Source organism: Scyliorhinus canicula, chromosome 5 (genome assembly GCF_902713615.1).
Source record: "Scyliorhinus canicula chromosome 5, sScyCan1.1, whole genome shotgun sequence".
Taxonomy (NCBI): Eukaryota; Metazoa; Chordata; class Chondrichthyes; order Carcharhiniformes; family Scyliorhinidae; genus Scyliorhinus; species Scyliorhinus canicula.
The window spans coordinates 213,827,367-213,843,734 of NC_052150.1; the positions used below are offsets into that span (position 1 = coordinate 213,827,367).

Below are 16,368 nucleotides of genomic sequence, written 5' to 3' on the forward strand. Positions count from 1 at the left end.
GTAGTCACCACTAGCTGTATTATATGTAGTGCAGTAAGACTCATATACTAGAGGTACATGGGTAAATCCCTGCCTGCTGGCTCCACCCAGTAGGCGGCGTACAAATGTGTGTGCTCGCTGGTGCTGCAGCCACTCTGGTAGCAGCGACAGGAGGCACAACATCTTTGCTCAATAAAGCTCCGATTATTCCACTACTCTCGTCTTTGCAGTAATTGATAGTGCATCAATTTATTGAGCAAGATTTTTTAAATGATGGAACTTCACAACAAGCCTGATCGCCTGCAGCTGAGCCCTCAAGCAGCCAACGCTCCGTCCGCCTTTGACCACTGGCTAGCCTGCTTCGAAAGCTACCTCCGAACATCCGCTGAGAAACCCTTGTACTCGCAGAAGCTCCTGAGCCCTGACATTTTTCCTCTCATCTGGGATGCGGCCACTTACTCTGAAGCAATGGAACTCCTGAAGGGACATTACATTCGGCCAGTCAACAAACTATACGCCAGGCACCTCCTGTCCACAAGACAGCAACTCCCCGGTAAGTCCCTAGATGATTTCTGGCGTGCCCTGCACATCCCGGGGAGGAACTGTGACACGCAGGCAGTTTTGGCAGTCCAGCACACAGAACGTTTAATCTGAGACGCCTTCGTTACGGGCATGGGGTCTGTGTACGTCCGCTAGCGCCTATTGGAAGGGGGTACGCTTGATCTTGCGGGAACCAGGCAACTCACGAACATGTTAACAGTGGCCTCCCGTAACGTCCAATCGTATGCTCCCGACCGCACAGCACCCTCATGGGCATTGTGGGCCCCACCAGCTACCGACTCCAGCTTACCGCAGGCCTGCGCTGTGCGGCAGCCAGCCAACCCCGGGGGCCCAAATGCTATTTCTGCGGGCAGAACAAACACTCCCGGCAGCGATGCCCGGAGCACAACCTGCAATGGATGCGGAAAGAAGAGACACTTTGCTTCTGTGTGCCAGGCCCAGTCGGTCGCCGCTGTTTCTAGGCCCAGCGTTCCTACACCCACCACGTGCGACCCAGGGGAGCCGCCATTTTCCTCCTCGCAAGCCACATGAGGCCAGTGGGCACCGCCATCTTCTTCTCCGCAGGTCACGTGCGGCCCATGGGCGCTGCCATCTTTAATGCCGCCCGCCATGTGCGCCCATGGGCGCTGCCATCTTCAGCACCATTTTGGATGGCGCCTCAGGACCCCTGCTCGTCGGGAAGTTCGTCTGGCCGTTCATCGCCTGCCACCACCACTGACCAGCCCGGAACCTCCCAGCATCGGCCGCAGCTCGCCTGAATCATCTTGGACCAGTCCTGGCCCCACAACCTCGCGACCACAACGACAACGGTGAAAATTGATGGGCACAAGACGTCCTGCCTTTTTGACTCAGGGAGCACAGAGAGCTTCATCCACCCCACGACAGTAAGGCGCTGCTCCCTCGCGGTACACCCCGTTACCCAGAAAATCTCCCTGGCCTCCGGATCCCATTCCGTGGAAATCCGGGGTTACTGCATCGCGACCCTCACTGTCCAAGGCGTAGAGGTTAGCAACGTCCGGCTCTACGTCCTCCCCCACCTCTGCGCTGCCCTGTTACTCGGCCTGGACTTCCAGTGCCACCTCCAAAACTTAACCTTAAAATTCGGACGCTACCGCCCTTCACCATATGCGGCCTCACGACCCTTAAGGTCGATCCACCTTCCTTGTTTGCGAACCTCACCCCGGATTGCAAACCCTTCGCCAGCAGGAGCAGACGGTACAGCACCCAGTACAGGACCTTCATCAGGTCGGAGGTCCGACGGCTTCTGTGGGAAGGCATCATTGAGGCCAGCAACAGCCCCTGGAGAGCCCAAGTGGTGGTAGTAAAGACTGGGGAGAAGCACAGGATGGTCATTAACTACAGTCAGACCATTAATCGGTACACGCAGCTCGACGCATACCCCCTCCCACGCATACTGGTCAATCAGATTGCACAGTATCGGGTCTTTTCCACAGTGGACCTGAAGTCCGCCTACCACCAGCCCCCCATCCGCCCGGAGGACCGCGAATACACTGCGTTCGAAGCAGATGGCCACCTCTATCACTTCCTTAGGGTTCCCTTCGGCGTCACTAATGGGGTCTCGGTCTTCCAACGTGAGATGGACCGAATGGTTGACTGGTACGGACTGCGGGCCACTTTCCCGTACCTAGACAACGTCACCATCTGCGGCCACGATTAGCAGGACCATGACGCTAACCTCCTAAAATTTCTCCACACCGCCAAACTCCTTAATCTCACATACAATAAGGAGAAATGCATGTTCCGCACCAACCGCTTAGCCATCCTTGGCTATGTTGTGGAAAATGGAGTTCAAGTGCCCGACCCCGACCGCATGCACCCCCCCATGAAACTCCCCCTCCCCCACTGCCCCAAGGCCCTGAAATGATGCCTGGGGTTTTTCTCTTGCTATGCCTAGTGGGTCCCTAACTATGCGGACAACGCCCGCCCACTCATTCAGTCCACAGTTTTTCCCCTGACAGCTGAGGCCCACCAGGCCTTCAACCGCATCAAGGCAGAGATCGCCAAGGCCATGATGCACGTGGTCGACGAGTTCCTCCCCTTTCAGGTCGAGAGCGATGCATCGGACGTAACTCTGGCGGGCAGGCCCGTGGCCTTTTTTTCCCACACCCTCCATGCCTCTGAAATTCGGCACTCCTTTGTCGAAAAGGAGGCCCAAGCCATTGTGGAAGCTGTGCGGCATTTGAGGCATTACCTGGCCGGCAGGAGATTCACTCTCCTCACTGACCAACAGTCGGTTGCCTTCATGTTCAAGAATATACAGCGGGGCAAGATAAAAAACGATAAGTTCCTGAGGTGGAGGATCGAGCTCTCCACCTATAATTACGAGATTTTGTATAGCCCCGGGATGCTCAACGAACCCCCTAACACCCTATCCAGCGGTACATTTGCCAGCGCACAAGTGAACCGACTCTGGGCTCTCCACGATGGCCTCTGCAACCCGGGGGGTCACCCGGTTCTTCCATTTCATCAAGGCCCGCAACTTGCCTTACTCCATTGAGGAGGTCAGGACTATCACCAGAGACTGCCCGGTCTGCACGGAGTGCAAGCCTCACTTCTACCGGCCAGATCGAGCGCACCTGGTGAAGGCCTCCCTCCCGCCCCTTTAAGCGCCTCAGCATGGACTTCAAAGGGCCCCTCCCCTCCACCGACTGCAACATGTACTTTCTGGACGTGGTCGATGAGTACCCCCGTTTTCCTTTCGCTATCCCATGCCCCGATATGACTTCTGCCACGGTCATTAAAGCTCTCCACGGTATTTTCACCCTGTTCGGTTTCCCCACCTACATCCACAGAGGTCGGGGATCCTCCTTTATGAGTGATGAGCTGCGTCAGTTCCTGCTCAGCAAGGGCATTGCCTCGAGCAGGACGACCAGCTGCAACCCCCGGGGAAACGGGCAGGTGGAGAGGGAGAACGGGACGGTCTCGAAGGCCGTCCTGCTGGCCCTGCGGTCTAAAAATCTCCCGGTCTCCCGGTGGCAGGAGGTCCCCCCCGACACGCTCCACTCCATCCGATCGCTCCTCTGCACTGCGACTAACGAAACCCTCCATGAACGTCTCCTTGCCTTCCCCAGGACTTCAACCTCCGGGGTCTCACTCCCAACATGGCTGACAGTTCCGGGACCCGTCCTCCTTTGCAAACATGTGCAGACCCATAAGTCGGACCCTTTGGTCGAAAGGGTCCACCTCCTACACGTGAACCCGCAGTACGCCTATGTGGCGCACCCCGACGGGCGTCAGGACACAGTCTCCTCTGGGACCTGGCACCCGCTGGATCCCCACCCACGGCCCCCGACCCGACACCCCTCCGGTTGCCTCATTCACTCCCGCGCCACTCACCCTCCCCCAGCGCACCTCACCGCAGCCCCTGCCCCAGGAGGATCCGCCCTCCCACTGGTTCCACTCGGGGGTGATGAAGACGAGGACAACATGCTCCCAGAGTCACAGGTGACCAAGTCGGCACCCGGATCACCACCGAGACTGAGGCGATCGCAGAGGAGGATCAAGGCCCCCGACAAACTGAACTTGTAAAATTTTTCCACCACCCCCGCCGGACACTTTTTTTAACCGTGGGTCAATGTGGTAGTCACCGCTAACTGTATTGTATGTAGTACGATAAGACTCATATACTAGAGGTACATGGGTAAATCCCTGCCTGCTGGCTCTGCCCAGTAGGCGGCGTATAAATGTGTGTGCTCGCCAGTGCTGCAGCCATTCTGGTAGCAGCGACAGGAGGCACAACATCTTTGCTTAATAAAGCCTTGATTATTCCACTACTCTCGTCTTTGTAGTAATTGGTAGTGCATCACTCCGCCCCCTCAAAAACAGAGTAAGCACTGAGTACGCTGCATGCAGTTGGGACGGCCTTATGACGTCAGACCCTCCCCCGATGCTCCGCCCCCCAATGGGCTGAACTCCTGACGGCGTCAGTCACGTGTCCTCTCAGATTTTGGGGCCTCGCGTGGCGGCTGCAGACTGTGATCTCAATCGGGGGAGGAACCGTTCTGCTGGCAGGGGGGGCTTCGACTGGGGCTGGGGGACCGGTGGGGGGTGGTCTGGGGTGACGAGGTGGGTTACAGGAGGGCACTATCTGGCTGGCCGGGTCCGCGTGCAGCCAGCGCCATGTTGTATGGGGTGGTCGCTGCAGGTCATCGCCGTGCGCCTGCGTGGCGGCCATTCTCCCGCCGTATCTGCAGGTGAAGCCGGGGGTTTTACTTGGCACGGCTGCTTGTCCCCCACCGGGTGGAGCATAAGTACGGGGGCGTGCCAACTTTCTGGTCGTAAGACCAGACGCTTCCTCCGGACATAGCCACAAAATCGGAGAATCCAGCCCTAAGTGCTGATGCTGGGACCGTTTTGGTGGGCTTCTATGACAGCAATATTGTGCCGCTCCTGGGCAATTCATGAACTGTTAATGGACAAGCACCGGCACCACGTCGAACGCGACCGATTCCAATGAAAAACAGTGTTGGATTTGCCAGGGTCGGGATTGGCACTCGAGAGGTTGACAAACAGCAGCCGCATAGTAGCACTCCACTCCCCACACACACTCATCCCAGCCAACAAGATGGCACTGGTTGTGCTGGACCGTGCCCATCCCATTGATAGGGTCAGCTAGGGCGAAAGGTACCTAAGGGGTTGGCCTGCAGGGACACCCATACGACCTGTATGAAGTTCAAACTGGGCAGTCAGCGGCATACGCAACCCCATGGCTGCACAGCAGGCTGCAGCGATGGTGTTCCGTGCCCATCCACCCCGCCGCCACGGCCCACGTCCTGGCCGCTTCCGTAACCCCTCTGCAGGACACCCATACGACCTGTGGCATGAAGTTCACAGTGGGCAGTCAGCGGCGTGCGCAAGCGCAATGCTGCCTTGCAGGCTGCAGCGATGGTGTTTTTTGCCCATCCACCCCAGCCCCATGGTCCAGCTCCTGGCCGCCCTCGCAACTCCCTCCAGCTCTGGTAGAAGCCTCCCATCAGCCAGCGGCGCAGCTGTCAGTATTATCTTCCGAGTGTGGCCTAACTAAGTTCTTATAAAGCTGCAACACGACTCACCATTTTTTAAACTCAGTGCCCCGGTCGATGAAGGCAAGCATGCCGCATGCCCTCTTGACTACCTTCTCCACCTGTGTTGCCACTTTCAGTGACCTGTGTGCCTGTACACCCAGATCCCTCTGCCTATCAATACTCTTAAGGGTTCTGTCATTTACTGTACATTTCAAATCTGTATTAGACTTTCCAAAATGCATTACCTCACATTTGTCTGGGTTAATCTCCATCTGCCATCTCTCCACCCAAGACTCCAACCGATCTATATCCTGCTGAACCCTCTGATAGTCCTCGTCGCTATCCGCAATTCCACCAACCTTTATGTCGTCTGCAAACTTACTAATCAAACCTGTTACGTTTGCCTCCAAATCATTTATATATATATTACAAACAGTAAAGGTCCCAGTAATGATCCCTGATGAACATCACTAGTCACAGACCTCCATTCAGAAAAGCACCCTTCCACTGCTACCCTCTGTCTTCTATGACCAAGCCAGTTGTATATGCATCTCACCAGCTCACCTCTGATCCCGTGCGACTTCACCATCTGCCATGAAGGACCCTTGGAAAGGGTCCAGAGGAGATTCACAAGAATAATCCCTGGAATGAAGAGCTGTTCGTATGAGGAATAGTAGCGGACTCTGGGTCATTGGAGTTTAGAAGAATGAGGGGAGATCTTATTGAAATTTACAGGATACTGCAAGGCCTGCATAGAGTGGATGTGGAGCAGATGTTTCCACTTGTAGGAAAAACTTGAAGCAAAGGACACAATCTCAGACTAAAGGGACGATCCTTTAAAACAGAGAGAGGAGGAATTTCTTCAGCCAGAGGGTGGTGAATCTGTGGAACCCTTTGCCACAGAAGGCTGTGGAAGCCAAATCACGGAGTGTCTTTAAGACAGAGATAGATAGATTCTTGATCAATAAGGGGATCAGGGGTTATGGGGAGAAGGCAGGAGAATGGGGAGGAGAAAAATATCAGTCATGATTGACTGGTGGAGGAGGCTCGATGGGCCGAGTGGCCTAATTCTGCTCCTGTGTCTTATGGTCTTCACGTTGTGGGATTGGGTCCAGCACGTGGTCCGTCGCCTCCAGAATCTGCTGATATTGCTGCTGCCACTTTCTCTGATGTCTGGCTGCCCGGCCTACAGCAGCCCTTCTAGGACAAGTTGCATCGTAAACTGTTTGGTGCCTGGCGCGGTTCACATTTTCAGCCTCTCCCGCTATTCACCGGCCTCATTTCGCTCGAGCGAGAGCACAACTGAGGCCTGAGAATCGTGCCCAGCATCTTGCTCACATATTCATCCTGGGCCTGCTCAACGCTCCAGTAATGTCCAAGGCAAACTGGAAGAACAACATCATCTTCTGATTCAGCCTTCTGGGCTCAACATTGAGTTCAATAACTTTACACTGTAAACTATTCCTCCTTAACCCCCCCCCCCCCCCCCCCACACACACACACACACACTTTTATAGTTTTCTGTCCACTGTTTTTCAGCTCACTGGGGTTGGTGGCAGTGGGGAGTTAGAGTGGCAGGGCAACCTTGGAGTGTCCTAGCTGGATGTCTTTGAGCTGCCTGGCTGGTTCTCTATTGCTCTTCGGGTACCTGCCTCTCCCTGACATCTTCAGAAGAAAGGGTACTTCGACGGATACTGAGGTGTCCCATTCCACACCAGCCTAGCCATTGCTGGAACACACCAGCAGCTAGGTTGATTTGTACAGATCTGGGTGCAAATCCAGCAGATATTGATGATTCTGTGTCTCCAGGGTGGCCATTACCCTTCCAGTGGAGACTTATGCGCTTGGAAGCTGCAGCAACAACAGCAGACAGAACATTGACAAACTCCTCCATCCTTTGGTCCGGTCTGCGGCAGTCTCTGACATTTCTACCTGATGTTTGCGTGTCTGTCTGTCTCTGCGCCTTCATGCCTTTTAGCGCTAAGTCCAGAGGCGCATCATCGGACTCTGGTTCAGCAGAGATGGCGTCCAGCAGTCTTCTGGCTACCACTGTTTCTACTAGCTGTGGTCAGGTCTCTGTGATGTGATCAGCAGATTGTGCTCACAAACCTAGTCCAGGAGTATATCCCACCGAGGTGTGTGTATTTGCACTAGTGATGGCTTTTTATCTGAGGATAAGTCTGGTTCCTTCTCAGAGGTGGGCTGGGGCTTAGTCACAGGTGGAGATTATCCACCACCTTTCTTGCTGGTACCTGGAATAAAGCTAAGAGAGAATTAAGATTGCCTAAGCAGGAGCCTACATTAAAAGTCACTCGGAGTCCACGGGCTGGATTCCCCGTTAGGTAATGCCAAAAACGCGATCGGTCGGAGAATCGGCTCCGACGCTGAAATTGAGCCTGACGCCGGTTTTAAGGCCGATTCGCCTTCCCCAAAAATGACGAAATTGCAGCGCCTGCCATGTGGCCCGAAAGTACAGTATACATCTCATTAGCGGTCGTGACGACCAATTCTCCGAGGGCTCAGCGATTCAGCGACTCGGACGGGCTGAATTCCCGACGGCGTGTTTCTAATGTGCATTCAGACTTTTTAGATGGGCGAAGAGTGGATCTGTTCACTGGGCTGTTAAGTCCCCTGACGTGAAAGACAAAATGCTGGAAAATCTCAGCAGGTCTGGCAGCACCTCTAGGGAGAGAAAAGAGCTAACGTTTCGAGTCTGATGACTCTTTGTCAAAGCTTTCTAGTTCACGTTGTAGATTTTTACCCATTAGAGTGACATTTGTTTTATATCTGTAAAAGGTTCATAGAATTGCTATAGTGCAGAAGGAGGCCATTCGGCCCATCGGGTCTTCCCCGACCCTCTGAAAGAGGACCACATCTAGGCCCACTCCCCCACCCTATCCCCATAAACCCACCCAAGCTTCACATCTTTGGACTGTGGGAAGAAACGGGAGCACCCGGAAGAAACCTCCGCAGATACGAGGAGAAAGTGCATACTCCACACAGACAGTCATCCAAGGCCGGAATTGAACATGGGTCCCTGGCACTGTGAGGCAGCAGTGCTAATCACTGTGCCACCGTGGTGCCTTAAATTCACAAATTACTCTGAACTGGATTGAAATATGTGCTGAGAAATCTGGAATTACATAGAAATGGAGTGTCAATGTATGATACACTCGATAGGAACTAAATTAAGAATGGGTAGATGACTTGTTGTCGTATTAGAATTCGGTAAGATATATAATATTATGCTATTAGTGTAAACTGTACATTCCTAATTCAGGCTGAAAATTCTGACATCAAAAAGTAGTATTTTGTAACAACCAATAGTTATCAGATCCAACAGTTCTCAAGGCAACAGCAACTCTGAAAGCAAGTTTAACTGCTCAGATATGGCGTAGAATCCTGATATTGAATAGTTTCCTCAAGCAATTTTTTAATTGAGTTTATTTTTATTTTGTTGCTGTCCAGAAATAAATTATGAATCTTTGCTGAAGTTCATCATCGTGAACTCAATTACTACTGTCTTTCTTAGCCCTTCCTGTGGTTTTCAAACAAGAGCTTCAGAACAAAGAGGCTGAAGAGGACAGCACTGCCATTCTGCATTGTGAGATTTCAAAACCGGGTGTCCCAGTGGAATGGAGGAAAGGATCTGTGGTGCTTCATCCCAGTGAGAAACATGAAATGAAGCAAACAGGTTCCTGTGTTGAGTTGTTTATTCATAGTCTAAAAGTTGAAGATGCTGGAAAATATACGTGCGATTCAGGGGATCAAAAGACAACTGCATCTCTAAAAGTGAAGGGTAGGTCAATAATCATTACTCTTAATAAATAGTTTATTGTGACCATATTAAATTTCATCCACCATTTTATCCATAATGTTTTGAATCCATGGTGATATGAATTATTGTTGCAAATATTATCTTTTGTGCCAAAATATCTCCAAATATGAAGTCAGCACTTTTGGGGCGGTGGAAACTGCAACATGTTTTTAGCTCATGTTCTATATTTTTAACCATTGGAGTGACATTTGTATGAATTATGGCAGCATTTAAGTTCACAAAAAATATTATGAACTGCAGAAATTTATGCTAAGCAATCTGGAGTTACATAGTTATAGATATGATACACTTGATAGGGAATAACTCAAGAATGGTTGGAGAGACTAGTTGCCTGGTTAAGATATCTATAGAATCCCTACAGTGCAGAAGGGGGCCATTCAGCTCATCGGGTCTCAACCGATCCCTGAAAGAACACACTACATTGGCTCCCGCACCCCCGCCCCTTCCACATAACCCCGCGCATTGATCATGGCCATCCAACTAACCTGCACAACTTTGGGCTAGAAGGGAACTGGAGCACGAGGCGGAAATGCACGCAGGCACGAGGGGAATGTGCAAACTGCATACAGATATCCAAGGCCGGAAGCGAACCCAGTTCTCTGGCACCGTGAGGCAGCAGCGCTAACTACTGTGCCATAAAGTATATGATTTTGTGATATTAGTGCAAACTGTAACATTCCTCGGGTCCAGCAGACAAACATTATGACTCAAGAAAGTAGCAATTTGTACGTTAACAACCAAAAGGTATCTGATCCAACAGTTCTCGAGACAACATCAACTCTAAGTGTGAGTGTGGCTGTTGAGGAATGGCAGTGGGATCCTGATATTGAATAGCTTCCTCAAGCATTGTTTTTTTTCAGCTGAGTTTATTTGAAATGTTGTTGTTGTCCAGAAATAAATTGTGACTCTTAGCTGAAGTTCATCACCGTGAACTCAATTATTGTCTTTCTTAGCCCTTCCTGTGGTTTTCAAACAAGAGCTTCAGAACAAAGAGGTTGAAGAGGACAGCACTGCCATTCTGCATTGTGAGATTTCAAAACCGGGTGTCCCAGTGGAATGGAGGAAAGGATCTGTGGTGCTTCATCCCAGTGAGAAACATGAAATGAAGCAAACGGGTTCCTGTGTTGAGTTGTTTATTCATAGTCTAAAAGTTGAAGATGCTGGAAAATATACGTGCGATTCAGGGGATAAAAAGACAACTGCATCTCTAAAAGTGAAGGGTAGGTCATCAATCATATAAACTATGAGCAGGAGTAGTCTATTCGGCCCTTTGAGCATCCTCCACCATTCAATCTGATCATGACTGATCCTCTGTCTTAATGGCAAATTCCCGCTTTCTTCGCATACCCCTTGATGCCAATAAAATCTAAAAAAATATTTCTTTCTTTCTTGAATATATTCAGTGACTTGGCCACCCCAGCATTCAGTGGGAGGGAATTCCGCAGGGTCACTACCCTTTGAAGAAATCTTCCCTCATCTCAGCCTTAAATGGTCTACCCGTATCCTATACCCCCTGGTTCTCGACTCCCCAACAAGGGAACCATCCTCCCTGCATCTACTCTATCCAGCCCTGTTGGAATTTTAGACTCCAGTGAATGCAGGCCTAGCCGATCCAATTTGTATTCATATGACAGTCCTGCCAACCCAGGAATCAGCCTAGTGGATCGCCACTGTACTCTCTCTTGGCAAGTATATCCTTTCTTAGACAGCACGCAGTACTTTAGGCATAGTCTAACACGGTTGCACAGTGGTTAACACTATTGCTTCACTGTGCCAGGGTCCCAGGCTCGATTCCCACTTGGGTCACTGTGGGGAGTCTGCACATTCTCCCTGTGTTTGTATAAGTTACCTCTGGGTGCTCCGGTTTCCTCCAACAAGTCCTGAATGACGTTCTGTTGGGTAATTTGGACCTTCTGAATGTGCCCTCTGTGTACCTGAACATGCGCCGGAATGTGGTGACGAGTGGCTTTTCACAGTAACTTTATTTCAATGTTAATGTAAGCCTACTTGTTGTACCTTCCTGCACTTTCATTGCCAGGTGTACAACGACACCCAAATCCCTTTTTACATCCACACTCCCCAATATTTAAATAATACGTTCCTATTTGTTTTTCATTCTGAAGTGTATAACTTCACATTTATCCACAATCATCAGTGATCAAACATTTCAGAATTGTAATCACTTGGGATGTCTTATTGAGCTAGATATCATACCGGTCTTCCTTAGCTGAAGTTTATCATTGTGAACTCAATTACTGTCTTTCTTAGCCCTTCCTGTGGTTTTCAAACAAGAGCTTCAGAACAAAGAGGCTGAAGAGGACAGCACTGCCATTCTGCATTGTGAGATTTCAAAACCAGGTGTCCCAGTGGAATGGAGGAAAGGATCTGTGGTGCTTCATCCCAGTGAGAAACATGAAATGAAGCAAACAGGTTCCTGTGTTGAGTTGTTTATTCATAGTCTAAAAGTTGAAGATGCTGGAAAATATACGTGCGATTCAGGGGATCAGAAAACAATGGCAATCCTAAAAGTAAAGGGTAGGCCAATATTCATTACTGTTTATTGTCACCTTATTACATTTAATCCACCATTTTATCCATAATATTGTGAATCCATGGTGATACGAATTATTGTTGCAAATTTTATCTTTCGTGCCAAAATATCTCCATGTATTAAGTCAGCACTCTTTGGGAGGTGGAAACTGCAACATGTTTTAGAATTCATGTTCTATATTTTTAATCGTTGGAGTCACATTTGTTTGAAATATGTCAGCATTTAAGTTCACAAAATATATTCTGAACTGTCCTGAAATTTATGCTGAGCAATCTGGAATTACATAGATATGGAATGTCTCTATGATACACTTGATATGGAGTACCTTAAGAATTGTTGGAGAGACAATATGTCTTGTTAGATATCCATAGAATCTCTACAGTTTCCCCGTAACCCCAAGCATTGATCATGACTAATCCAACTAACCTGCACAACTTTGGACATGGGAAGAAACTGGAACACGAGGAGGAAACCCACGCAGACACAAGGAGAATTTGCAAACTACACACAGAAACCCAAGGCCGGAAGCGAACCCAGGTCCCTGCCACTGTGAGGCAGCAATGCTAACTACTGCTAACCACTGTGCCATAAAGTATTTGATTTTGTGATATTAGTGTAAACTGTAACATTCCTCGGTTCAGGCTGATAAAAGTTATGACAGAAGAATGTAGCTATTTGTACTTAACAACCAAAGTTCCAAGAGTTCTTGAGACAACAACTCCAAGGGTGAGTGTGGCTGTTGAGGAATGGCAGTGGGATCCTGATATTGAATAGCTTCCTCAAGCATTGTTTTATTTTCACTGAGTTTATTTGAAATTTTGTTGTCGTGCAGAACTAAAATGTGAATCTTAGCTGAAGTTCATCATCATGAACTCAATTACTGTCTTTCTTAGCACTTCCTGTGGTTTTCAAGCAAGAGCTTCAGAACAAAGAGGCTGAAGAGGACAGCACTGCCATTCTGCATTGTGAGATTTCAAAACCGGGTGTCCCAGTGGAATGGAGGAAAGGATCTGTGGTGCTTCATCCCAGTGAGAAACATGAAATGAAGCAAACGGGTTCCTGTGTTGAGTTATTTATTCATAGTTTAAAAGTTGAAGATGCTGGAAAATATACATGCGATTCAGGAGATCAAAAGACAACTGCATCTTTAAAAGTGAAGGGTAGGTCAATAATCATAAAAACTATGAGCAGGAGTAGTCTATTGGGCCCTTTGAGCATTCTCCGCCATTCAATATGATCATGACTGATCCTCTATCTTAATGCCATATTCCCGCTTTCTTTGCATATGCCTTGATGCCACTAAAATCTATATCATTCTTGAATATATTCAGTGACTTGGCCTTCCCAGCATTCATAGAATCATAGAATTTACAGTGCAGAAGGAGGCCATTCAGCCCATCGAGTCTGCACCGGCTCTTGGAAAGAGCACCCTACCCAAGTTCAACACCTCCACCCTATCCCCATAACCCAGTAACCCCATCCAACACTAACGGCAATTTTGGACACTAAGGGCAATTTTGGACACTAAGGGCAATTTATCATGGCCAGTCCACCTAACCGGCACATCTTTGGACTGTGGGAGGAAACTGGAGCACCCGGAGGAAACCCACGCACACACGGGGAGGATGTGCAGACTCCACACAGACAGTGACCCAAGCCGGAATCAAACCTTGGACCCTGGGGCTGTGAAGCGATTGTGCTATCCACAATGCTACCGTGCTGCCCCTGGCATTCACTGGTATGGAATTCCGCAGGGTCACTACCCTTTGAAGAAATCTTTCCTCATCTCAGTCTTAAATGGTCTACCCGTATTCTGTGACTCTACCACCTGGTTCTAGACTTCCCAACAAGGGAACCATCCTCCCTGCATCTAGTCTGTCCAGCCCTGTTAGAATTTTAAATTCCAGTGAATGGAGGCCCAGTCGATCCAATTCGTCTTCATAGGACAGTCCCGCTAACCAAGGAACCAGCTTAGTGGATGGCAGGGAGACCAAAACTGCACACAATACTCCAAATATGGTCTAACCAAGGCCCTGTATAACTGCAGTAAGACATCCGTATTTATGAACTCAAATCCTTTTGCAATGAAGGCTAAGATACAAGTTGGCTTCCTATCTGCTTGTTGTACCTGCCTCCACTTTCATTGCCAGGTGTACAACGACACCCAACTCCCTTTGTACATCCACACTCCCTAATATTTAAATAATACTCTCCCTTTCTGTTTTTCACACTGAAGTGTATAACTTCACATTTATCCACATTACTCAGTGATTAACTTTTCAAAGTTGTAATCACATAGCATGTCTTATTGTGCTCAATGTCACATCAGTCATTTTTGTTGTTTGCAAAGGTTGAACGGATCATGTTGCTTTCAAAATGCTGAGGTTTACCATATATTTTTACAATAATTTGTATCTGGTGGGGAATCAGGCAGGCACAATTAATCATCCTCCTAAACAGGCAGGAAATCAGCAGAGTAGGTGTTGTGTCCATCCAAAACCACTTTAACGGGAGGCCTGAACAATTTTGGCTTTTGCACTCTGTCAGCTCGGTGAGCCATTGCAGCAATTTGATGCATTGTCGGAAGATGAAAAATTGGGTTTTGTGCTGATCTGTATGTCAGTCAGGCAGCAATTGAATAGACAGTTTTGCTGCTTTTAGCACAAGTGGGTAAGCATTATGAGGGTGCATATTGACAAAAGCCAAGTAAAGATGACAGCTACATGGGGACAAAAATCTTATAGAATTGCAGGTTTGGAAACCATTGCCTCTCAACTTATGTAGCCCATGCTATTCTGAAGAACTTTTTTCCCCCCATTCCCATTGATAATGCCTGGAATGGAAGCTACAAAAGTACAACTTTCAGTACAGTATAGTAAGTTTGTCCATAACAGACAAGGCAGATGATGTAGATGAATTGCTGCAATTTTAGCACTGGGCAACCATGGGAAAACTAGAGTTGGATTTCCCACTCCCTTTGCGAGAAGGCTTGAAAGAGAGCTGAGGAGGTGGACATTAACTCCTTTCTGCCATGATCATCCCAGATACTGACTGTACATGGTGTGGATAGCTTGTTAAGTCAAAATACTGCACAGATCTGATAATGAGGGACATAAAGTGCCAAATGAATTTAATTATTGGCTGGGATTTATGGCGTTGTTCCAATTTTGCACAACGTGCATGTGGGCCATGGGATGTCAGAGTCACGCCAGATATATCAGGTGAGAAAGGTCAGCAGGTCATGTCTGAAATTTGGTAGATGTTCAGAAATCGGACTTGAATCTTATGTTCATCATCATGAACTATGTCTCTCGTAGCCCTTCCTGTGGTTTTCAAACAAGAGCTTCAGAACAAAGAGGCCGAAGAGGACAGCACTGCCATTCTGCATTGTGAGATTTCAAAACCAGGTGTCCCAGTGGAATGGAGGAAAGGATCTGTGGTGCTTCATCCCAGTGAGAAATACAAAATGAAGCAAACGGGTTCCTGCGTTGAGTTGCTTATTCATAACCTAAAAGATGATGATGCTGGAAAATATACGTGCGATTCAGGGGATCAGAAAACAATGGCAATCCTAAATGTAAAGGGTAGGCCAATATTCATTCCTCTTAATAAAAAGTTTATTGTGACCTTATTAAACTTGGTCCACCATTTTATCCGTAATATTGTGACTCCATGATGATATGAATTATTGTTGGAAATATCCCTTGTGCCAAAATATCTCCACATATTTAGTCAGCATTTTTTGGGAGGTGGAAACTGCAACATGTTTTAGAATTCCTGTTCTGTATTTTTAACCATTGGAGTGACATTTGTTTGAAATATGTCAGTATTTAAATTCACAAAATATATTCTGAACAGTACTGAAATTTATGCTAAGCAATCTGGAATTACTGGAATGTCTATATATTCCAGGGGCTAGTTTAGCACAGTGGGCTAACCAGGGGCTGGTTTAGCACAATGGTCTAAACAGCTGGCTTTTAATGCCGAACAACCCAGCAACGCGGGTTCAATGCCCATACCTGCCTCCCCGAACAGGTGCCGGAATTTGGCGATTAGGGGCTTTTCACAGTAACTTCATTGAAGCCTACTTGTGACAATAAGCGATGATTATTATTATTATTATATATGATACACATGATAGGGAGTAAATTAGTTAGTTGTCCTGTTAGATATCTATAGAATTCCTACAGAGTAGAAGAAGGCCATTCGGCCCATTGGGTCTGAACCGACAATCCGAAAGAACACACTACATAGGCCCCCTCTACCTTGCCCGTTCTCCGTAATCCCGGGCATTGATCATGGCCATCCACCTAAATTGAACAACTTTGGACTGGCAGGAAACTGGAGCCATGAGGATACCCACACAGAAGTGGGGAGAATGTGAAAACTACACACAGACGGTGACCAGAGGCTGG

General features: G+C 48.5%; 1 protein-coding gene across 3 annotated transcripts in view; it reads left to right on the forward strand.

The window, feature by feature from the left end:
* The window catches only part of obscnb (obscurin, cytoskeletal calmodulin and titin-interacting RhoGEF b), an 896,193-nt gene that overhangs the window by 389,830 nt on the left and 489,995 nt on the right, over positions 1–16,368 (forward strand). For all 3 annotated transcript variants that reach the window (XM_038798455.1, XM_038798456.1, XM_038798458.1), the window contains 5 exons: positions 9,097–9,363; positions 10,356–10,622; positions 11,671–11,937; positions 12,847–13,113; positions 15,271–15,537. In XM_038798455.1, coding sequence (XP_038654383.1) covers positions 9,097–9,363; positions 10,356–10,622; positions 11,671–11,937; positions 12,847–13,113; positions 15,271–15,537 — 1,335 coding nt within the window. The remainder of the gene's footprint in view (positions 1–9,096; positions 9,364–10,355; positions 10,623–11,670; positions 11,938–12,846; positions 13,114–15,270; positions 15,538–16,368) is intronic.